Source organism: Seriola aureovittata, chromosome 12, assembly GCF_021018895.1.
Source record: "Seriola aureovittata isolate HTS-2021-v1 ecotype China chromosome 12, ASM2101889v1, whole genome shotgun sequence".
NCBI classification, from domain to species: Eukaryota; Metazoa; Chordata; class Actinopteri; order Carangiformes; family Carangidae; genus Seriola; species Seriola aureovittata.
The window spans coordinates 24,163,443-24,188,884 of NC_079375.1; the positions used below are offsets into that span (position 1 = coordinate 24,163,443).

At 40.4% G+C, this 25,442-nt stretch overlaps 1 protein-coding gene across 9 annotated transcripts in view; it reads left to right on the top strand.

Annotated features, from left to right (window-relative positions):
* The window catches only part of astn1 (astrotactin 1), a 380,707-nt gene that overhangs the window by 119,459 nt on the left and 235,806 nt on the right, over window positions 1-25,442 (top strand). For all 9 annotated transcript variants that reach the window (XM_056392103.1, XM_056392104.1, XM_056392108.1 and 6 more), the window contains 3 exons: window positions 7,203-7,287; window positions 10,881-10,955; window positions 15,750-15,887. In XM_056392103.1, coding sequence (XP_056248078.1) covers window positions 7,203-7,287; window positions 10,881-10,955; window positions 15,750-15,887 — 298 coding nt within the window. The remainder of the gene's footprint in view (window positions 1-7,202; window positions 7,288-10,880; window positions 10,956-15,749; window positions 15,888-25,442) is intronic.

The window sequence follows — 25,442 nt, forward strand, 5'->3', positions numbered from 1 at the left end:
ACATTCTCAGTGCACCCAAAGGATCTTGGCACTGATGTAAAGTGTGGGTTATGCTGATTGTAGAAAGGTATGTGTGATGTCACTGTATTTCGAGTTATGCCTCTAGGAGGTGGTGAGACATTTGCAAATTGTTTTAATCAATGACAGGTTAGTGGGGGCAGCGGATAATGAAAATTACTGCAAGGATTCACTTTGTATCTGATGCATTATCTGTTTATAATGCATTTGCATTTGTTTACATCCCTAATGGAGACAAAATGGACAGAATGAATCATTTTAAGCTTCACCTGGTTCGTTGGAAAGTCTCTGCCAGGGCGTCACTGAAATTATGAGTGCAGGAAGAAATCTCACACAGGAACTGTCTTCCTTGATTTGCATCCATTATTCAGCAGCCTAACTCTCCCCTGGGCAATACAGAGTGAGTTCTAAGACCTTTCAATAAATCAAAAAGCTGGACCAGTGTGTCTCATGCCTGCCTTTTCTTGGAGTCATTTTTTTAGACTCACCCACACACCCAAACCCACATTGTGCCCACTCCGTAAAATGATATATGGACCAGCAGTACCGGCTGCAAGGCTTCAGTAATTGTATTGTATTTTTCATATGATGCATTTGTAATGAAACCATTGTGCATATGTGTGCTTATGTGTGTGTGTGTGTGTGTGTGTGTGTGTGTGTGTGTGTCAGCGTGACAATGCGCACATGAGATTGAGTGAATGTGTGTGTGTGGGCTGCGAGGAGATTGCAGAGGTGCTATAGATAGCTTAAATCCAATCCTCTTTTCTGCTGGAGGAGATACTGATGAAAACTGAGATGGGCTGCGACAATATCTGTGCTGCTCCTGCAAGACACTAAAAAAAAGATGGTGGAGGTTTTAACGAGCGGCGCTTCCCTTCCCGCCGAGCCGAGCCCTGGACCGTTTGGGTGCTGTTGTCTGTAGGCTCTTTTCTTCACCTTCTTTCCTCCATCTCTCTGTCTCCCCTGTGTGTGTGTATGTGTGTGTGTGTGTGTGTGTGTGTGTGTGTGTCTGTGTGTGTGTGTGTGTGGGGAGACTTTTATGAAACACAAAGGAACATGTTAAGCCTCTGGAGACGCACGTTCTCATATCATAACATACTGGCTTGATTAATGCGGCTGCATAACGGAGCAGCGTGTTGCTACCTGCTTGATGAGCTCAATACATTCGTGCATACGTGATACTAAGGTGAACACGAAGAAAAATGCCGCTTTCCAAGAAGCCCCACACAAATCATATCATGAGGCTATTTAAGGGCGATCTGTACGGTTTGCTCCGCCTGGTCGCCCTACAATTTTTCTTTCTATGTGTTTTAAAAGGTGACAAATAGCAGGGTGGGATGTGATGAAAATAAAGTGTGAAGCTCAGAAACTGGCTCCGTGCCTGTATATTGAGCAATTAGGGAATGTAACACCTTGCAAGTGTAAAACAAGTTTGAGCTGAGTGGCGTGACCTCAGAGTGCGATGAAACACTAAAACACTAATTAAAGCAAGATGAGGCGTTTAATATTGTTCAGTGGATATATAACAAATCTTAAATGAATCACTACAGCTCCTGTCATCGCTGCTGCTCCACCTTGTTTTTTTTTTCTGGACACAATTTAGTCTGTCATTCGACATATCAAGCTTGCTTTTCTAGTTGTAAACATTTCAGCGCTTTCACTGCGCATTTAACAAAGCAGCAAAGTAGCAATTATGTTCAGAGGCACAGTATCTGCTTGTTGGGAGTGCCGCCAAGGAAAGTGTTGGAGAAGCAGCCAGGTGATGGTAAAGAGTGCACAAGGAGGCGGGTTTTGAATTCCTGCTCGAGCCGTCACTTCTTCACAAAATCAAGTTTGAACAGTTCCAACTGGCATGTAATCGCCTCAAACTCATTTGAACGTGATCCATCCACCGTATTCCCCCATCTTACTGGGGATGGCCTTCTTTTTTTTTTTTTTTTTTTTTTTTTTACGAGCTGGCAAGAGAAGCTCAGGATAAGTGTGGCGAAAAGTAAAATGTAAAATGTAGTCAGGTGAGGTTGTAAAGTTGCACCTCTCGTTTCCCACTCAGGTGAAAAGCTTGCAGGCGAGTCCTCAGATTTGTTATCGTTGCAGAGCGCGGCAGCACTTTTTTACAAAGTTGGCAAACAACCTTATCTTTGTTGGTAATTTTACCAGCTATGATAAAGAACCCAAAGTACCTCCACACACTGCTTCTCCTTCTCTAATTCCATTCATTGACTTTACTGACAGGTCAAGCAGGGCCAAGCAATAGGTCAGGCTAATAGTGAATTATAAGTGCGCCCTCTGCTTCAAGGAAACTTCCAGTTCTGTAATGGAGGTGTCGACTAAATCTTCAATTCAAACTGGTCATTACTGTTCAAAGCTTTTATTTTTTCCCCAAGTTTGAATGAATGTTTGAATTTCAGTTAAACAGGGACAGCCCTATTCCTGTGATGTAGTTTAGCTGCCGTATGACAGATAAACAATAAAGATTATTAATGTGATTACCCAAGAATTGTGTTCAAGATATAACTTCAACCTCTGGCAGCTCATCTTCTATCAGACTCTTCAAACTCACTCTATTTACTGTCTCTGTCCTTTTTCCTGCTTCCTGTTCAATCACTTGACTCGGGGCGGTCAGTTATTCAGTTAAACCAATCAGATTGGGCCGTGGTTGCTGCTGTCAGAACTGAAAACTGTCGCTGTCATTTCAGCGGGAGATCGGTGCAACTCTGTACCCCTTTAAATGATGGCCTCATGGTGGGATCTAATCACCAAAGACTCCTCACATGCTTCTTCATCTTTCCTATTGAGCAGACTAAAACAAATTACTTAATTTAATTACTCTTTAAGCGTCTATCTCTCTAAGTCTGTACTGATTGAATGGAAACTTCGTCGTCAACATACAGTACGTGCTGATAGCAATGATGCTGCAGCGTGTGTTGATATCTGAGGTAGCTGTGTTGGTTGATTGGGTTTCAATCTGTGTGTATGCTGATCCTCAGATAGCACATGAGGACTCTATTTCCAGGGTTAGAAATGATAACGGGAGGTAAAGTCCTTTAATTCAAGCTCAGCACTGCATGGACACGACAGGGTGTTGCAGAGTCTTCAAGACTGATTGGTTTTTGATAATCCGGCTTAATTGTTGTATTGATTAGAACCTGATCGTCTTGACTGTTGGTGTTTCTTCTTGACGAACTTCAATGTCACCATGTTCCCAGGTTTCAGCCGTTATGTTAATGAGTACAATGCTGTCATAACCATGTCCAAAACTATGGGAATTACAAAACCCCAGCTGTAATAAAGTGGAATTTTCCTGTGCTATATGTAATTTTTCTCTGCCACCAACTGTGGTTTCTTTCCGTGAGCGGGCGGTGACGGCAGTGATGTTTGCCAAGAGCTTTGGCTGTTGCTGTGTTTACAAGAGGTCAGAATAAAACCTCCGGACAGTGTTACTTCTCCCATCCTCTCCTGCTGAACTGAGCAGGCTGGATGCTACAGTGACTGACTATCGCAAAGTAGCACCATGAGACGGGATGGGCAGGGGCTAGCTGGTTAGCATGCTAACCTCAGTAGAAGAAAAGAAGTGATAGAAATAGAAGCAAATGAAGCATTAACATCCTGCAGATTAAATGCAGTTTAAAATCCCCCCCCCCCCTAGAGACAGCTCTTGGCGAGTAAAGGAATTAAGTTTTGGTGCTAAACTCGCCATGTTTCTTCTAAACTGGTAAGGAATTAGATGTTAATGTTAAAGTTGGCTATTTAGTGATGTTAAAAACTTACATATAGCACTTTTAATGCAGATCCAGTGTGCTGTGCACCTCAGCGCTTGTGCTTTGCTTCTAAATAAGTCCTACATGAGTTCAGACTTTGGTGTTTGTGTCAGTGACAACAAGCGGCTGTTACAACTACAGACTTGACTGCAGACTGAATGTGTTTTTCTCTACCTCAATCCCCTTCACTTACTGCTGGCTAAGCACTTCAAATAATTGAACCTCTCAAATTTATTTGCATTGCTCAGTCAAAAAGGTAATGGGGGTTGAATGTTTATAGAGTCTGTACAGTTGGATGTGCAGTGCTTGAGAGGGATTATTTATTGAAAAAGGCAAAGTGTTCACATCTCTGTCTTTGTCTTGAGTAGGATGTTTTTTCTGGTCTCTCAATCAAAGCCCGTTTGAGCTTGAACCCTTCTCAGGCTTTGAACTGATGTGAACTCAAGAGCACACACAGATGCTCTTCATATACATTATATAAGTACATCATCAAATATAAACAGCCTCATGAGCACAAACGGCCTGAGTCATTTCCTTTTTATTAAAATAACGTGAGCAGGAAAAATCTGTGAATATGATTTCCTTTAGCCTGGCAGGTACTGACAGTCGACCTTTTCCATTAACAGTGGTGCAAAAGCCCAGGGCCCGGTGCCCTTCACTTGCCTCCTATTGAGCATGAGCAGAGCATGTTGTACATGTTACTCATGGGTAACCCTCCAAACCAAAGGTGAGACGCCATCAATCATACTGAACAAAGTCAAGGCCGACATTTCTCCTGGGAGCTGACAGCATAACAAAGAGCTGATGCTTCACTGTTCTGTTTTAAAAGGAGGATGCCAACGACGAGCACGGGCCAAATCCAAATCCCTCCACCAAAGTATTGTTCAATAATCCCTCTAGTGAGGTAACGGACATCTTTCTTTTCTTTCTATCTTTTTTTTCAAATTGGTCAAACGTATCAGTGGATAAGTCCGAGAGATCTTCAGTGACCAAGTGTCTGTATTAAACACGCGGGGTCCTGAGCCCAGGGTTTAGAGACAGTTTTAGATGATCACAGTGCCTCAGTCAGTAGACAGTACAGATGAGCAGTGTTGCATGTGATCCTATTAACAGTTGCCCCAAAATGCTTCCGTAGCCCTGAGTGCTAAGTGGATTTTTGGGACATCGCAGTACCAGACAGGCTTTGCTTCAGTAACGACGACATGTGCTAAGTGTCTATTCATTAGACTAATCAATGATCTAATAATTTCTCATTAGGGAGGGGGTTACACAGTCACTGGAACCAGTTAGGTAACTTTTGGAAAACACTAATATAAACTGAGTTTATTAAATGTAGATATTTGGAGCAATGATTCAGTGTTGTTAACTTCAGTGTTGTCTTTTAGGATGTCTGGCAATTAATTCAGAAACTACTGACAAAAACCGAAAAGTTGTTTCAGGAGTTGGAATTGGATGGACAACAAATTTCAAAGTGACCATGTGATTTGGGAAGTCATTTTTTGTGCGTGTGGTGAAACAACACAGAAATCTTCACAGTGATTTTTTATGATTCACTGTTGCTCATGGAACGATATCCTCCAATACAAAAACATGAAAGTCAGAGCATCGCTGTTCTATCTCCCTCCGAGATAAGGAGGACGCTGTTTTTGGATACAAAGTGAAGTTCTCCACAGTGGTTTTTTCAGGATATGCCTTTTGGCCACAAGCAATATGAAAACAAGCAGCGGCTCTGTGCGTGACAGCTCCGACAGACTGATTTCCAAATCTGAATGAAAATTGAGTTTCTCTTTTTTTTTTTTTTTTTTCCCCAAACTCTCCCTCCTCCCTGTCTCGGTATTTTCTCTCTCTGTTTCTTCATGGAGTCACACAACTCAGGATAAAATCAATTTTTTACTCAAACTAAAACATTATCAACCTGTGCTGTCACACTGCTTCAGTTCACAGAGCTCCATGTCTTTCTTTTGACTTTGTTTGCGTTCATCTTTTAATGATGCTTCACGGTGTAAAATGCAACTCTACCACAGAATTCACCACATTCGTTTTGACAGCTTAACTTTATATTTTAGTCCAAATATTTGATACATTTGTTCAATGTACTCATGAGTAATTTTATTATCCAGGTATTTTTTTTCAGCTGGCAAACTACTATAGCTGGTGAGCTTACCAGTATCATGCTGGCTAGCCCTCAAAAGGAGCTAGTTGTAAGTTTTTCTATCACTACATAGCTAACATTAGCATTAACAGTTTACTTACCAGTCTAGAAGAAACGTTGTGAGTTCAGCATCAATCTTCTTCTACTGAAGTGAGCACACTAACCAGCTAGCCCCGGCCTGTCTCTGTTTTCTGATAGCGACTCACTGTAGCCTCCAATTTGCCCCGAAGATGTAGCGCTGCTCAAAGCTTGTGTTATAACCTCTTGTATTATAAAGACAACGATGGCTGAATGGCAAGAAACCACCACATTTGGCGGCAGAGTAACAAATAGCCCCTTTAAAAGACCAATGCTAGTTAGCCTACCAAATTAGCTTGCTTGCTAACTGATAGTTGCTAACTTTGATGGCAAATGAGCTACCTGTCTGCCATAAATACAGGAAATAAAAAGTATTTAAAGTTGAATAGTTGAATGGATCACAAACTGGAAGGTGGAATGAAATGCCGGCTGGTAGGGGGGCGGGTGTGGGGGTGCAATATTGGTTGTTGACAAAAAAATGTGCCGCAACTGGTTGTATAATAAATTAAAAAAGGGAGCTAGAGGGAGCTTACCTCCACACAGCTGACCAGTCACGGCATGAAATGAGGTTAAAGAAATGGATGGAGACAGAGCTTCACTATCCAACATCTGACCATCCAAGCAGTTCGGAAAGAGTATAAATCTCACTTAAGATAGTTTTTCCTCTGTATGCCGAGCAGGAACTGAATAAGTCAAAATATGTTTTTTATAAATACTGTGGCGGCATTGAATCATATGAAACCTGTATTTTGAATTGAACCAAACTGTTAGCAGCCTGCATTGTTGTAATTCCAAGAAGTTGTTATGTGCTGTGCTTGAATTAGGTTCAAACATTTATTAGAGATAAGAAATCCAAGACACTATTAACCAAACAAGTTATTTTCATGCTAATTGCGCTTTAGGGTAAGAAAACTTATTATGCAGCTTGAGAGCTGTCAATCGCAAGAGTCAAGAGCTCCTTGCTGAGAATTTTGGACAAAAATATGGCTTGATTGGCTAAAAAAAAAAGTGCTATGACTACATCATTAAAAAATAAGAGATGATTAAGAGTGCTCTATCTGCCTGAAGAGGATCCTCTCTTGGATAGCTCTCATGGAGAAAAATAAAAGGAATGGAGCAAAGGGAATTCTCCAATGAATTAAAAAAGGCTTGACAATAATGAACACATGATTGAATCACTGCCTTTCTATTTGCAGGAGAATGCCTTTGCCTAGACGGCTACATGAAGGACCCAGTCCACAAGCACCTCTGCATCCGCAGTGAGTGGGGGCCCAATCAGGGGTAAGTCATTATAATCACCTGATGAGGTGGTGATTGCTCATTATCAGTCCCGAGAAGAAGAAATGGTGGATAAATCATTCACAATGAGGGAGTCCTCCTACGCATCAAACAAGGCTGTTCATTTTCTTGGACAGATAAATCACAAAGAGCTGCGATGTTTCCCATCAGAATGGAGCACCTGAACTACACGGAGTTTAAGCTACTCATTACTCTGTACGCATCAAACACAGAGTCATCTACTGTTGATAGTACCAAGCAAATTGTTATTTGTTTAATTAAAGAAAAAAAATACAGGATATATTGCTTTAATAGATTTACAAACCTCCTTTATAACAGCGGCCACATTGACAACAAAGACAGAGAGAAAAAGAGTAAAATTCTCTGACATGTTTACCATGTTGTCTTGAGGATGGCTAAAGAGACTTAGACTAATAAATAATCCTCAAAGCCAGTTTGTTTTCTTGGGCCTCTGTTTTCGAATATGTGACAAACAGGTTACTGATTACTGGTTACTGATATTTAGTCTCTAATATGAGTTAAGCTCCATAAACCTACAATCCAACCATTCCCCTAATGCAACCTGTGGCACATTTTCTATGTATTATATTTCAAAATCTACACACCTCTACTTTGTAATACAGGCTTTCTGTTATAAACCTTCAGCCTTCAGGCCCAACACGATCCCATCACTGTGACATCATCATCAGGGGTAGTTCCTTGCTGATTGGGGGGAAGCTCCTCCAGAGTCACAGCCTCCTTTCATCGGCTGAGAAGAGTATTGATCTGCAAATTGGTGGAGTGCCTCTAAAACAAAAACACTTCGGCCTAAAAACACAGTTGTATGAATTTCAGCAGAGTCAGTAAAGTTGTAGCTTCTTTATCAAGGTTTTTGTTCTGCTCATCTCTTTGGGTGCAAGGTCACTTCCTCTATATTGCAATAATGATTCCAAGTGATGACTTGATATCTTTTGGCTTTGAAAATTGCTGTTTCAGACTCTGTCCCAGGAAGTCATATAAATGCTTAATTGGGTTCACATTTGCCTGTTAAAAAAAGTCCTTGACATTTTGTTAAGAGCACAGCCACAGTGCCAACCACTGGGTGACCACTGGGGTGTATGTGCAGGGATGTTACTGTCCCACAAAGAACAAGTCACCTCAGAAAAGACAGTGTTGACCTACAGGACACAGTTCCCTCTGTGACGGGCGTTTAGTGGAGTGTTCTGACATATTATCAGATTATTCTTATTTTATTAGTTGCAAGATGCATCATATTTCAGTTTGACTTCTTCTTTGGAGCGCGCTCACAGGTTGAGTAAAAACATGATATATACTGTGAAAATAAATAAACATGTCAGCGTACTGTTTATACTGTGGTATCCCTCCCTCAGATGTCTGGCTTTATTAGACCGTTTTGGGCATTGTTACAAATCAATACACAGGACTGCTTAACAGCGGTGTTGGTTTTATGTATGATTTGTTTTGAATGTGATGAAGTCAGTTGATATTTCAGGTTTTAATTGACTGGATTAACCCAAGACAGACATGTTATCTATGAACAGTTTTTAAATGGATTTAGGAGAAGATTGTTGACTATAATGTGATATATAACAATATTTTACATGATGAAACAGGTTAATGTGAATATAGTATAATGCAAAATGAGCTATGTTTGTGAAGAGAGAACAAAATAAGATTCCAAACATATTACAACTAAGATTGTAATAAGATAAGATAAGATAGTAAGGACAGAGGGAAAATTGTCATTTAAAGACATGTTTCAAAGAGACATCTTTCTAGAATAGTTTTGTGTTGATTCAGGCCAATTAAACCTGTATTTCAATAATTATTTCTTCTGCCACCCCCGGTCTACGTTCAAATCTCTCATCACTTTAAGTGAGGAAAAACTGCCATGAATTTATTTGTCTTTTAGTAAAACCCCACTATTATGAGGAGCATACTAAGTTATTACCAACACATAACAGTCGGCCACTCAGAGCTCTGCTGCCTGTGAGTTAGATTTCATTAAAGTTTAAGTTGGCACACTGCGCTTTAATTTCAAGACAGTCATCTCTACATCAGAGCAGTCACAAAATGAACACAGGGAACAAATGAAACGTGAGCGAGGGTTTGATTGACTGAAACATAATAATTATCAGTAAAATATAAAAGCATTAAAATGTATTTTATGATTTATGAAATTAAATGAGTAATGTATCATTGAAATCCAAATTTAAACAATCACTCAATTTAAAATAACTTTTTGAAACTCATTAATTTATTAAATTGACTGAATGTTATTCTTAGACCTTTTTTCCCCATGTATTAAATTGTGCATCGTTTACATACGTTTTTGCTCGCTTTCGATCTTCTTACTGGCATTTGTTGGAGTATTGTTATTGTTATATACAGTATATGTGAAACCTTCACTGGGTCACCTGCAGGCTCGTATTCATGCATCTGCATCCTCATGTGCATGCATGATACAAATAAAGCAGGATCCAGTGGTAAAAATAAATCTTCCATGATGTTAGTTGTGGTCAAAGATTCCACAGGCTACCTTTTAAGAAAATTCTGAGAACAAATAAATACCTTACTTGGATTTCTTTATGTGTTGTGGACTGGCACTGGCTTCTACTACTCCTTAAAATCATGTTATCACACAGTGAGAGTGAATTTATTATGAAAGGCAAGAAAAGCTCATGCCATGATATCTGTCTTGCAGCAGACAGAACATGCTATTTCCTCTTTATTTTGACCGTGTCCCGTGCAAGCCTCGGTGCATGTTCAAAATGTGGATTCTGAATTTTCCCCTCAGCCCACCCAACTGTGCACCTCTGTATCTCATCTCCCTGGTGCTCTCCCTGTGTCACTGTCGCTGTGTGACAGAGTGGGCACCCTGAGGTGACTTAAATGTTTAATGACCACAGCCTGTGGCGTGGAAGCCGCTCCCCTCTTCCTTGATGTTCTTTTTGCTTACAGTAGTGTAGGAGTTTGCTCAGAATGACATTGGGGCGCTGTCACTTCTCCTCCTTACACTCTCACTTTGCAGACTGTTTAGTCCCCGAGCTGCCACTCCCCATTAATCTCCATCATTCTCCCTCTCTCACTTCTGCCTCTTGGCATCTATCTCACCCCCTCAATGTTCCTCGCTCTCTCGCTCTCACTCTCGCTCTCGCCGTCTCTTTCTTCCCCCATCGTCTGCTCACTCCGTCACCCTCTGTCTCTACCTCCATTTCTGTGTCTCTTCCTCCCTTTCTGTCTCATCCTGTCATCCTCTCTTATCCCCTCCCCTGGTAAATAGATATGAGCCAAAGTCACATTGCATGTCAGCTGTCAGAAAACACATTTTTCAGTCTACATGTTTACACATAGCACACATCGTAATGCTGTTTGTGATTTGTGGGGCTTTGGGAGGCGGGAATGATGCAAAGTTAGACATTGAAACACGGCTTGTGATTTTAGGGGGGGTTTAGATTAGGAGGATGGGTACACTGAAAAATTTAATGCTTCTCTGGCTTTGATTTTAATACACATTTTATTCTCTCTTCTCTTTTTTTGTCTCGTCCTCTGATCCATTCTTTTTTTCATGCCAGTCCTTGGCCTTACACCATCTTCCAACGCGGTTTTGATCTTGTGATGGGAGAACAACCCTCTGATCGCATTTTCAGGTAAGAGGAACTTCACAAAACTTTGTTTTATATGACTACATTTTTTCCATGGTGCTGCACAATGCATGCTGCAGAAAAGATTGTATAGTGAAATAACTGTTTATAATTCTGGTACTCTAGCTTTTGATTGTCTCTCTACCTTATGATTGTGGGAGGATCCGAGGCTCTGGCTGCAGAATAACCTCTGTGGCTGAGACTGTCTGTTTTTAAAGGTGCTTATTTTCTCTTAGGTCAGATGTTTGTTATGATGTTGAGAATCAACTTTCAAGGTAATTTTACAGCTACGTGCTTGTGGAATCGATTTGAGAGTAAATCCAGTCGGCCAAGGCAGCAATTAATGTTTGACTTTTTTTCAAAGTGTCATCACATGAACTTAAAAGTTGTCCTCCACGGTATCGTAGCATCAAATTTGCAGTGGGTAATTTTGACCCATTTTCAAGTTTAGATGCATGAAAACAATGCTGCATTACGTCCTCAACAATGGCCTTCTAAATACAATAAAACACATTTTCCTATTTTTTAAAATCTCTATTTAAAAATGACCTGTGATACAAGGAGCAGCTGTGCATGGAAATGCAAATATATGCAGGTATACCTTTTTCATAAGAAAGTATTGGTGGTGAATTTGGCCCATAGCACAACAGATGCAATGATGATTGCTCATTTTAACGTACAAGTTATTATGGGAATTATTTTTTGTTCATCATTAGCTTAATTATATATTTGCAAGCAATACAATAAATCAATTTTGCCTATTTTTGCAAGAATTTGTCAACTTTACGTTTAATGTGGTCTAAGGTAAATAAAATGTCACAACAAGTATAAATATATCATAGTTATAGATGATTCCTACTTAAGAGTACTTAAGTATAATTAATTAATTAGTGTTTTTTCAGTGCTTGTTAATGAATTCAAACACAAAAGGTGTAAAACCTTTTCTAACACATTAGGAGGGTTAAAACTTAATGTCACCATTACAGGTGTCTTCTATTGTTTGAACCAAACAATAAAGTTGCAGCCTCTGAAAGCAAAGCAATTAGCTGAAAAATGCTAACATGCTTCATAGAGCTGAGTGAATTTGCAGAGTCGGGTGATAATCCCCAATGGATTTGTCACTATGAGTGACCGCTTTCACGTAACACAGTGTCTACACAGGAGGAGCAGCTTCAGTGCTCTGTCTGTCTACACAGCCTGTACGGGCCAAAATATGCTTTGAGCTGCAATCACTCATGTAAAATGCTAGCTCATACGTGTCCCGTGCAGACAGCTGTGTTGATTTGAATAAGAGCCATGAGACACATGAGAAAAACACAGCTGAGACACCTCCCGTGTTGATATGCCATAACACATATCACTTAGTAAAAGGCAATGATAAAGCACTTGCACACGCTGTGCCAAGCACCACACAGCAGGCAGACAAAGTTAGTGACTAGCTATTGAACATGGTTGAACACCTACCTGTTAAAGAGCCAGACCACTTTCACAGGAGTTGGTGCAGATACGAACCAAAGCTAAAAGAAAAATGGTGAATATTGGATGCTATGATGAATCCTAATGCTGCTCCATGTTTGCTGGGGAACCGTTAGCGAACACAACTGTTTGATAACACATTTACTCTAACAACCTTCTAAGGTGATAATATATCCTTTGCTGTTCTGCACCTTGCTTGCTGCCCCCACGTGGTCAAAGAATGAATTAATGCTGCTTTAAGGATGTAAGTAAAATGTAAACAGTGATGTCAGAATGTGTTTGAATAATTAACCTGTGGTTCATGACAGGAAATGTTCCATAAATATAGCACACATAGTTGACAGGATGTTCACTGGGGAGCATTTCACAAAGAAACACAGAGCAGAGCCCGTGTCTGTGATAGAGCTTCCTAACAATGTTTATACCAGCGTTTTCCTACCAAAATGATTCATTCCCTGACTTGAGACAGAGCAGGTCTAACAGACTCTCTGACTCCCTCTCTGATAGTACAGCAGCAAAAACAACAAAAAGGCTGTTTGTGGTACTGCTTCCGGTAAAAAGGAAACCTGTACAGTTCATGTGGGCCACTCTTGTGGCTGTTAGCACGCTAAAGTGTCACACCTTACATCCAGAGTTTCTCTTTTTAGAGTCCCATTAGAGGCCAAAACTACAACTGTGCCCATATACATTGTGTCCTTTTGTGTCACTGCTGTACAAATAATTGCCCTTCGAGGACGAATAAAGCAATTGATTGATTTAATATCTCAATGCTACACTGTCCTCCCTGCTAGCATGTTTTCTGCAGGAGCCTTTTCCTTCTCATTCTATCCAGCGGTGCAGTTTAAAATGCCTTTGTCCTCAGACTGCTCCCACCAAGCAATCCATCCTCATTTAAAACGTGTCAGTCTCTCGCTTTTAACTTCACCAAACCGCCACACGTCGAAAAAAGGACCTTGAATGTCACCCGGTGCTCGGAGAGCTGTGCTGGCCATCATCTTGTGCGCTTAAGCAGACAGAGTATTACCATTAAGGAAAGAAGCAATTGAGGCAATTAGAACCACAGTGGTATAGAGTGTAGAATGGAACAAATCAAACTCGAGGATGCATGAAAAATTCTCCTAAGAGTCGGCGTTGAAACACACCAGCATTTGCCATTTGCACAGCATTAACTGCCAGGAGCTCCTCTGTGGACTGCGAACATGTTTTCCACTCAACAACTGTTTTCCCAGGGGAACTCTCAGTGTTTTCCACCTCCAGTTCCTCGCAGGGTAAACCAAATAAGTCATATAGCAGCTAGTCCCCAGTTGTCTATGATGCAGTGCTCGTTAAGTGGGTGCTAATTTGTTCTGTGGTCACCCATATACGTCACACTGCATCACAGGGAATTTCAGCTCTCCTGTTGTACACAGTCCCATAAGAAATGATGAAATGACTCATGAGAGAGGTGGAAACAGCTTCCAGAAAAATAAAACAGACATATTACCATTCTGGTTTAGACTTACCACCTTATAATAACTTGCAAGAACCCAAGGTCTCACAGTAAATGGAAGAGCATCAGCACTTTGATCCACTGGAAACTTGACTTGAAACAAAGGCAGTAATTGGCTGGATGTAATTAAGTGTTCTGTTTCTACAGTGGTTTAATCATTCTGTTTTTAAAGTGACTAGTAATGCATGCAGTTCCCATGATTCACTGCCCTTTCCTTATGCTAAGTTAGTATTTTATTAAATGCAAATTGAACAATTGTAAATGAGGAAATGTGTTTAGTCTGCATAAAAGTGGTTGTTAACCATTTAATCAACAAGTTCCTCTCTTTTGTGCTACAAGTATGCATGCATAATTCATCAGCGCTAATAATGCATTTGATGTTAATCAGCGTGGACTGTTTAACTTAAAGTTGGAAGCAATGCATTTTATGTGCAGAGTGTTTAAAGATTGATGATATTCATTGACTCGCAAATAAAGAATTGTTTTAAAGCCCTTGTTGCAGACATCTGTTGTTTACAGATTTACAGGACTGTTTGGTCTCTGGGGAAACTCTCATTGGCCCTTTTATGTCTGGGTTTCTCATTAGGTATGCATCGCGTCAGTTAGCGCACAGTGTCCTCCTGCACAACAAAGAGTTATGCAAGATGGATAACTTTGCTGAAAATAAAAAAAATGAATAACCAGCTAATTCAGAGTCACTGACGCAGTGAAAACATTCATCGATAAAAAGTAGCCATTTTGACATGATAGGGTGGTTGTTTTTGCTTTGTAGTGTAGTGTCACTGATTTTACGTCACTGATTTTACATATAAAGTTCGTTTAGAGGGCGACACGGTGGTGCAGTGGTTAAAACTGTCATCTCATGGGAAGAAGGTTCTGGCTGGCTGGGAACTTTCTGACAGGAATTTATAGGTTGTCCCTGATCCTGCGTGAGTTTCCTCCCACGGTCCAAAGACGACTCTAAATGTGAGCAGTAATGGTTGGATGCGTGGCGTGTGCGTCGCGGCTGTGGAACGCCTTCGTTTTCATTTGATTTATTATTTGCAAACAATTAGTAATGGATACATGAAAAAGATAAATCCTACCTCCATAAAGGTTATAATGTTGAGTTTTTGTTGAAACTGCTTTTTAGCCTACCCTCATTGATTTGAATTAGGTGGACAAAATAATAAGAAACAGCTTCACCACAATTACATCCTCCAAAATTATCACAGAGCTCCTCTTTAACAGTTTCAGTAAACCATGAACTCTGAACCCTTCATGAAGGAGGAATTATTAAAGACTGCTGTATAAGACTGCATTAGTTTTGACTGATTGTTCCTAATAAATTGGCAAATGAGTGAATGTCAGTGTTGTGTTTACAATTTGTTTCTGCTGCCCTCTAGTGACTAAAAACACCATTTATTTCACCTTTAAGCAAATTGCTCCGCAGCTTACTCACTGAATGAAACTAAGCAGATGTTTGATGAACTTTTCCAATCATGTTCCAAAGCTGCAAATAAATCTATAGTTTTCTCTTTATTAATCAACAGTAATATATAGAGATTCTTATATTCACATTCCATTTGAGCCTTTTTTGTCAACAATATTGATGTGGAGGAGATTCTCAGGTTTTGTTTAATGAAGTCAGTTCAGTTCATCTTAAATACGAATATACAGTGTTTTGATATTTGGTGAACTTTTGTTGATGCCTTTCAATGAAGAACTCATCACAAGTCAACAGGATATTCTGTGCTGCATGGTCAATATCATCGCCTTCTTTCAAAGTTGTTGTTTTTTGAAAAGTCTAAACCTGTGACCTTACTTGTCTCGTGCGCCCTTCTCGCCCTCTGCAGGTTCACGTACACCTTAGGAGAGGGGATGTGGTTGCCGTTGAGTAAAAGCTTTGTCATCCCCCCAGCTGAGCTCGCCATCAACCCCTCAGCCAAGTGCAAGACGGACATGACGGTCATGGAGGATGCGGTGGACGTACGGTGAGAGATGACATTTACTGGTTCCCCTTTCACCTCTCTCTGAAGTGATGACATGATGATAGAAGGTCCAGCTGAAGAAATAAAAGGTTTCACAAGGCTGTGAAGCAAGGCAGGATTTTGCTGAGTAAGAGCTACAGCAAGTTTCCTTACCACGAGTTTCAGTCCATTCTTTGGGAGTTTTTGTCTCGGATAAAGCTTCACAATACAGAGAGTACATATTGGCTTTTTGATAAATTAACCCCCCCCCACTCAAAAAATAAATAAATAAATAACACCACTACGCCTTGCAGACTGCAGCTGCTGTTGACTCTCTGAACACGTCTCACTGTTTGTACTCTCACTTAATCAGCATTTGTTTTTTATTTATTATTGTTGCAGTGAGTCTCAAGCATCCCAGTGAGGTGGATGCAGAGGTCTTAGCAGTCATGATTCAGAGGGTAATAAAACTCAAAGATCTAGCACATAATCAATTATAAAGAGGCAGAAAAACTAGAGTAAAAAAAAAAAAAAGAAGAAGAAAGAATCACTTGGCAATTCAAAGCCATAAAAAGCGTTTCGATTGTTAAATGGTTCATAACTCCTTCAAAGAAAATCTGCCCTGTGTGCAATGACTGTGTTTGTGGCTGGGCTGCAGAAAGACCCATAAATGAGCCAAAACAATGCTGCAGTATTAAACTGGACTCAGCTGACAGCAGTGGCACTACAGGATTATTTAGCTGTTTCACTCTGGTAGCAGTGGGGCGGGGCCTAATAAATTCTAGATCAGGCCTTGTGCCCCGCCCACCACCGCTGCTTGCGCTAGGTTGACGGGCGAAAGAGCAAGATGGATAGAGTCAGAGAAAACATCGATGAGACTCATCCACTTGTTTGAGCCTCGGTCAGACCAAGACTTAGATGAGGAGTCTGGTCAGTCGGAACGGTTAACATAGTCAGCATTTTTTATTTGTTTGTGTTGTATGTTAGCTTGTTGTGATTTGGAATTCTTGTGAGCTGAAGAAAACACTATGACCAGGAGCTCAGATGTCTCAGGCAGGAGTATTCATTGTACCACAGAGAAAGTGATGAGCAGTACAATGACAGCAAGTGAACCATCGTAGTGGTGCCACACCGAGGTTCTGAAGATGTCTTGTCTGACAGAGGGTATAGATTCGCAGGTATCACATGGTTACAACATTTTACCGTATCTTATTCCAAATAAGGCAAAACTTTATTCTGAACATTTATGTGTGAAGACGTTATTAGACACCAAAATCTGCCTTGTCACATTTTCTTACCTAATTGATGTTACATGAGTCTTGTCTTTTCCCCTGGTTAGCTCATTCTTGACAAGGACTGGATTTATGGAGTATTCTCTCAGTTTATGCTTTTCTTTACCTTCTTATCTATAAGACCTTGGTTACCCCAGCAGCGGAGGATAACAGTGTCTCCGGACGTCCAGTGTATAAAACGATGAAGGTCGGACCATAAGTGAGGCCTAGGAATACAAGATGAACACCAGAAGTGAGAAAGTTCTCCTTCACACTTGTTAGCTTGTAGCTGGCAGTGGCTGACACAGTGTTAGTGGTTGTGCGAATGCAAACTCTCTCTCTCTCTCTCTCTCTCTCTCTGTACTGACAAAGTTTTGGATTTATTAAGCCCCACCCCCCGTCCCCACAGATTGCCGGGATTGGTTTGTTAGGTTTGTGACGTATGAAACCCTGGCTGTCTGAATCTGTTTTTATGAGACCGTCATTGGTTCACTGCAGTTCAAGGTGGAAACACTCAGTCATGGAGTTGAATGCCTTCTTTGCATTATATGTAAAAAAACATCATGTGGGCGTGTTAACAAGGTTAATAACTTGATTTTCACTGGAGGGGATCTTCAATAACAAGACAGACATATTATGAATGCGCTCAGACTGTGACAGGTATCACAAAAACTTCTGGTGGGATGTCTATGAAATTGACAGAGGACATTCCTGGGAATAAAGTCTGTAGTTTTTTTAATCGACAGTGACACAAGACGCCATGAGTCCAAACTTCTGACAAGTTTAACGGCCAAATTCTCCACACTTAAGCAACTAAACTATTCATTAGATGCATATTTGGGAGGAATCCTTTACAGTTAGAAAAAGTTGCTGCCCACCTTGTAATAGTAGATTACTTTTTAAAACAATATTTTACAGAGTTCCCCACAACATTTTAGACACTGCATAATGTAATTTACTTATTTTGTTAGATGTCAGATTGTGGTTGAAAGCATTATGATGCAAAGACAGCAAAGGCCTGATTTACATAGTGTTGGTATATTGATTTTAAATCTCGCCTGACCACTTAGGCAACAGTTTGATTACATAAGTTAAAGAATCCAAATAAATCTACACCATTAGTCTGAAAGCCTAAACCCAGCAGTGCAGAGCTCAACATTATTTTAGGAATTTAATGTAAATGTGACTCCAGAGGATGTAATGCATAGATATACCACCATGTTTCCCCCCTTTCTCCCCCAGCTTTTCCTAAGTGTACTATAGTAGTACTTTGCTCATTGGTCAGCAGGATTAAGACTCACTGAGAGAGGTAACATGGCTGCAGCTGGTCTGAAATCATTATGTGGCAGCATAAAGTCCGTGTGAACAGGATTAGTTTGCAGAGAAGAGGCAGGTTAATGTAATTAGTAGTGGGGATTGTCTCGGAGTGTATGATGGAACGTGCCCTGTCAACACGTTAGTGTGCACAGCCGTGTCAGATCCTTCCCTAATTTGCTGATGGTTATTTGCCCTGTAAAAATTCTGTCAGGTAAAATTAGTCTCGCTCAAATTAATATCATCATCATTTCTTCCCATTAGCATGTAGGCAGTTGCTAATTTTAAGCCCTCGGATGACTGAGATGTGAAGAAGTCCTACCGCAGGATACTGTAAAATAAAACAACACTGTCAGTAACTCATGCCTCCAGTAGACTGTCTCTGCTATTTTTATTTTTCCAGCTCCTTATCAAATAGTGTTTGTCTCTAACACAAAGAATGTGTTTTGTGTAAATATACAGTGTGTTCAGTGTGTGATGTAGTTTTGTTAAAGTTTCTGTTACACAATGTTAATGTCACGTTCACTGATCAGTTTGTTGACTTAACTGATGTAGTGGCAGGATGTGCTTTTATGTAAATAGCTAAAGGGTTCATTCATGTAGTTTTGTTATTGTTTCCACAAAGCAGCTGCTGGACATGGATGAAGAGGAGAGAGCTCAGTTGGGGCCTGAAAATTAAATTGCGATGCTCAGGTGTGGAGGGGGTTGCACCTGGGACACAAGGCTTTCACAGTTGAGCCCTCTGGTGATGTATGGGCTCGAATCGAGAAAATATCCATGAAGGGGGGGTTCAGGTTTTAGGACACACCAGAGACCGCTCTCCTGAGGGTGACAAATGATCTGCTCTTCTGTCTGGATTCAGGAAATTACACTATTTTAATTCTTTTAGCTCTTTCGACTGGAATCAACACAGTCTATCACTCCATCCTCTTAGATTGCCTTAAGCATGTTATTGGCATTCAGGGACAAACCCTTCAGTGGTTTGCCTCCTACCTCCAAAACAGATGAGCCTTTGATAATGAATACTTTTCCTCTGCACTCATCGTTTGTGGAGTACCGCAAGGCTCCATATTAGGTCCTGTTTTATTTTCTCTATACATGATTCATTTCAGGTCTATTTTCAGAAAATATAATATCTCCTACCATTGTTATGCTGGCAACATCCAGCTGTACCTGCTGCTGAAGCCTTGTGATCCATGCAGTGTTGACCTCCTTTTAAATTGCACCAAGGATGTAAAATCCTGGATGGCAAAAAGTTTCCTTCAGCTAAACCAGAGTAAAGCTGAGATCCCAACGTTTGGCCCCGGAGACAACTCAGCAACTACAACCAATGCCCTCGGGCCTCTGTCGTTGAATATGAACTCCTGTGCACAAAATCTCTGTGTTATCTTTGATTGTGGTTTAAAATTTGATAAACAAATCAACCCAGCTGTCAGCACTGGCTTCTCCCAGTTTTGATCACTTTAAAAATAATAATTCCTGTGCATTAAAGATTTGGAGACTGTAGTTCACGCTTTTATTTCCTCCTGCCTCATTGACTACAGCCCTCTCTCTGTAAGAATCAGTCAGTCAACCTTATCTCGCCTGCAGCTGCTTCAAAATGCAGCAGCGCGACTCCCTGCACCAAGAAGAGAGACCACATCTCCCCTGAACTGGCCTCTCTTCACCAGTTACCAGCGAAGTACACAACTGATTTGAATTGACTTGACTTGACATATGTCTTGTGGGAAAAGTAAAAAACACATTCAATGTACAAGATAATTAGTTATATAAAATTTTCCAAACAAATTGTCTTCGTCTTCACTGACCCAATTAATAAATCCTATTGATCTTTGTGACATTTAGCTCATAATTAATTATTTATATTGTGTATGTGTGGCCTGTATTGATGCCTGCAGCTCCTTAGACACAAAATAGTGAAAGAAAAAATATTATATATATATATATATATATATATAAATAGCTTTTTACTCTCTTAATAACTCTTAAAGGACCAGTGTTAGGGATTTAGGAGGTTCTATTGACAGAAATTAATGAATTTTTACTAGTGTCTTATCAACTGAAACTAAGAATTGTTGTGTTTTTGTTCGCTGAAAATGAGCGCTATACATCAGCGTACATTTACATAAGGAGTGGGTCCTCTTCCACAGAGCCCACCATGTAGCATTGCCATGTTTCTACAGTAGCCCAGAATGGACAAACCAAACATGGGCTTTAGAGAGGGCCTTTGGCGTTTTTGTTTGCCGTAAAGCCGTAGTGTCACTTACACCCTTGGAAAGGGAGGGATGGTCAGTTGGTTGCGATCTTCAACCTCACCACTAGATGCCACTAAGTCCTTCACACTGATCCTTCAACATAAATTAAACCAGTAGAACAAGGTTGGCTGACTCTTTCTAAAGCAGTATACCATATATCTCCAGTAACTGAGTTTTGCTGTCAACGGAGAATGAGTGTAAATAGTATGATGGTCTCTGAATTGCGGCAAAGAGCATCAAAGGCGGGCTTGAGATCAAGGTCTCCACCCAGCTGGGATTGATGGTTTGTGAAATGTACAATCACAGTTTATGGATAATGTTTTGTGTGTTTTGCCCGAGTCTTTAAAATTGAGGCAGTTTGAAAGAATGACCATGAAATAAAAGTGAAAAACATGAGCTGAGGCTCAGCTGAAGGATGTGACTGAGCCTGAAGAGCTGGAATACCATTAGGCAAAAGGCAGAAGTCTGTTTGATTCATTTTTTCTCTTATGGAGGTAAGAGATCTTCATTTTCATCAATCAAATCAGTGATTATTTAAACAGTCTAATAGCCATTAGACTTTTCTCACCGTGCTGAACTGGGTCAAAGAGAAACTGCGCTGAGTCTTTGTGGTTTTCCATTAAACATGCTTCATTGTCAGAAGAGAATATGTGTCCTTGTTGTCCATAAATCACCAACTTGTCGCTAATTGCTGGAGAGTGAAAGAGATGTAGAAGCTAGGCCTACAGCTGTGTGAGTGTGTGTGGTTAAACAGCTGGTTAAAACTAGTTGAATTCTCGGAGCAGGGATGAAAGTGGAGAAATTCATTCATTCATTCATTCATTCATTCATTCATTCACTTTTAGCCTGTGACTGACAGACTGACATGCTGATATAAAATGTCTCCACAGTATTTAAATAATTGGAGGTTCAGCAGGTGTCTGTTAAATGAAGGACTGTAATGTCTGTTGCAGTGAATAAAGACACTTCCTCTGCCTCATCAGTCATTGCTCAAACGTTCTGTTGGGTAGATTTTTACATAGACAGACTCTGGCTGAACATTTTGATGAACGGTGTGTGTATTAAACGAGGGGAGTGAAATCAACCTGGGATGGGTTTTTTTTTCCTTGTTTCAAAGACCACAGCAGCAATGTGATGTGTATTTGTAGAACAATATCTCCAGTAAATACGTCCATATTGGACAATTTTCCACAATACAATTATATGACCAGCGCTCAGTGCCATTGGTGGAGGTAGTGTGCCCTTGTAGTGAGGTGGAAAGTAAAGATGGGGAGGATACTGTGAGTCAGGGACATGCAGCGAATTCAACTTTCAGCTTTTCAGCGTTTCAGCATTTGTGTTAGTCGCCAGACAGTAATGAAACCTTAACTGCTGTTTATTTGCCACAGTCACACTTGGGGACCACTACTACATATGTGGAAAAGTTGTATAAGGACGTTTGTGTCTCCAGAGGGAGCTGCACAAAGTCTGATGTCACTTCGTTCTGGGGAAATGCGCTTACTAGACTTCTGTCCTCATCTCTGCTTGAGGCTAGACGATCCAGGCTACATAAGCCGCTGCTAGCATAAAGCAGCCAAATCCCCAATAGAACTGTCTCTGGTCATCTTGCATTGTGGGTAATGTGTGCACCAGGGTTTTAAAAGGAAAAAAAAAAGATTATTTCTCTTGCTCAACTGAATTAGACAGAGATTGTACAAAACAAAATTGTATATATGTTGCCAATGGGTCAGTATTTGAGGACCTTACTGTGATTAGCCTGAGATCACCGAACTATTTTGTGAATTCAGTGAATAAACACACGCTCACTGATTGGTCTGGTTTCCAGGCTAGTGCTGTATGTCATCGATGACACTGGGATTTCTCATGTAGACTCGTAAAGCAGAGCCATGAAACATGGCTGCATTCTGTTCTGGGGAGCCAAGGACCGTGTCCTGTACAAGCTGGCTTCCTGGCACAGCTAGGTGGAATGGAGCCATTATTATTGTCATTAGTGACATGTGGTCCTTTTCTGCTAAGACAATTCAAAATGTTCTCTGTGACAAAGTCTATAATAACAACCATCTCTCACCTCAGTAAAAGCAACACCCTTTTTTCGCTCTCCTCATATTGCTCAGTTGGATTTGTAGAGGTCTAAAGAGATTTAACTATTCAATATTTCACTAGAAAACAGCAACAACAAGGGAAAAGCCAGAAAATGTAAACATCATTTGGTGTTTCTTATTTCTTTAATCATCTTGTGACCTGTCAGATTTATCTCGGGGCCACTTGGAGGGTCACACTGATGCATAGGAGATCTCTTCGCAATTATCTCTATAATTGTCTCACTGTTATTTGCACATAAAGTCAGCTGACATGTTGTGTGTGCATTAGGGCTGCTGATCGCTTTACTTCCACACATCTTATTTGTTGTCATTTTATTCCGGGATTTTCATTTGGTGGCTTTTCTTTGTTGAGACGCTGTGTAGATAACTCATTTCTCCTCTGATGAATGATCTGATGAACGCTACCTTCAGCTTTCCCCAGGGACCACGAGGAAACACTGCTAACACCTTCTTGAAGCCGCTGATTTTACTGTGCTTTTGAGCTGCGTTCCTCCATGTTTGATAATCATTTGTTTTTCCTCATTGTTCTTGCTCCTGAGCAGATGGTTAAATAGCGATTGAGCCCTGATCTTCCTTCCCTTGATTACCGGGCTTCACAGCAGTAATGACTGGACGAGGACTCAGCCTTGGTGTTTCTTTCCTTAATGTATCTATTAGTGCTCTTGTAGCGTTGCCTTGGTGTCGTATTGAAAGGATTAACATTTGTTATTTGTCCATTTTTTATATTTTAGTCACTCTTAAAAGACCAAATGAAAACTTCATTTCTCTAACTGAGTGGATATTATTGCAAAAAGTCTTTTGTATAATCTGAATATCAAACGCATCAAAGCAGCGGTCTACAGAGACACATTTACATTTGAAATATTTCTTTTTCTAATGTTCATTGCCGACGGTAATTTTCACTTCTCTCTCCGAACTGAATAAGTAACTAATGCAAGTAAATGAGGGCATAAATTGACATATAAACCTTTAGTGGTACGTTTCATTGGTAAATGGGCTGAATGAATGCTTCTTTTTATGGCTTGTTTTGACGTGTAACCCTGCCATTGTTTAGCTATACATGTTAATGGTGCACATAATTGAGACGAACAATTATTGCCTCTTTCAAGTGCAGATAACTGTCTTGGACAAAAATTTTAAATACGTTGCAGGTAGTGATAATTACCCATTCATTTTGAAAGTACTCTTTACATTCGTTGTCAAAATCATCCATGTGATTTGTTTTCTTTCTCTTTTAAATCAAATGTTTTGAATATATTAAAGAACTTTTCTCCTTCAGTTTGTAGTTGGATATCACACCAATCAAGTCTGTATAATTAACAGCATTTAACAGCTTTTTTACTTTCTGAAAAGGTCACATGAGGTTGCTCATTCTGCTGGTTTAATAAAGCAGTAGTGTACCCTGATAGTGACTGTAGCGTCAGTTATGTCGGATAAAAGTTTGAGTCCTCTGTCATTGTAATTTGAAGAACATTTGGATGCAGTGTCACAGCAAGTTCATAATGAGAACATCCTGATTTAAAGCCCCTGAAAACTTGGACTCAAATCTTGAACTATTTCTCTATAAAATAAATATTCCTGACTAAATGAGCAACGTCAGAATAAAAAGAAAAAAATAATGGATTAAAGAAGAGAAAGAAAGAAAGAAAGAAAGAAAACAATCTGTAGGTACTATTCAGTCAGAGTTCAGCAGTGAGAAATCGAGCTAATCCGTTCACCGGGACTGTGTGGGTGTGGTGTGATCAGATTTGATTTGCAGTGTCCACACAAACCAATGACTGTCATCGGATTCCAATTAAAATGTTGCTGAATCCTAATTGGCGCACAGCAGTATGTGACATCAGCGTTTCTCAACTGAACCCCGTATTGGCAGAAAACAGTGTGTTCATGTCGGAACCTGCCACTAGGTTTTCAAGGGCTTTAAAGAACTGTAGACTTTAGAGGGGCCGAACCGGATCAACGCCGGCCCTCTGACTTTTTGAACCTGTTTACGCCGTATATTGACGCGCAGACTGTATCCGGATCTGAATGAGGAAAAGCACATTATTGCCTGGTGTTATATCTTGTCTACACCGGCTGTGCAGCTGAAGCAGCTCATCAGCAGTGCAGCACCTCGGGTCCTCTATCAGAGTCTATAATGGATCTGATCGGTCACAGTGCGAGTGCACAGTACTAATGCTCAGATGCATTTTGGTGTTGCTCACAGCCTAATGCACAATTATTGTAATGAAGCACAGGAGACAGACTGTGAAATGTAACATCCCCTGTTTGAGCCAGCGACCTGCGATGCCGTGTTGTTATCTGTTCTGTCAGATGTGCATGAGACAGGTGACTGAAATGAAGTAGTGTTGACAGCCCAAAGAATCCACGCAGTTGGAATTACAGTCACATTGGACAGCACTGTGATCAGACCTCAGTCCCTGAACGGACTGTTTTGATTCTTTATGTTTGGGCTTTGGTTGATTTCCTGTTTTACTTTGAAATTACTTCCCTTGTGCGTTTGTTTTATTTCCTGTCTTTGTCCACTTTCCCTCCATTGTGATTGTCTTCCCCACTCTAATGTGTTTCACCTGTGTCCAATCATCCCTGCTTCCCTCGGGTATTTAAGTGTGTGTGTTTCCCTCAGACCTCGTCAGA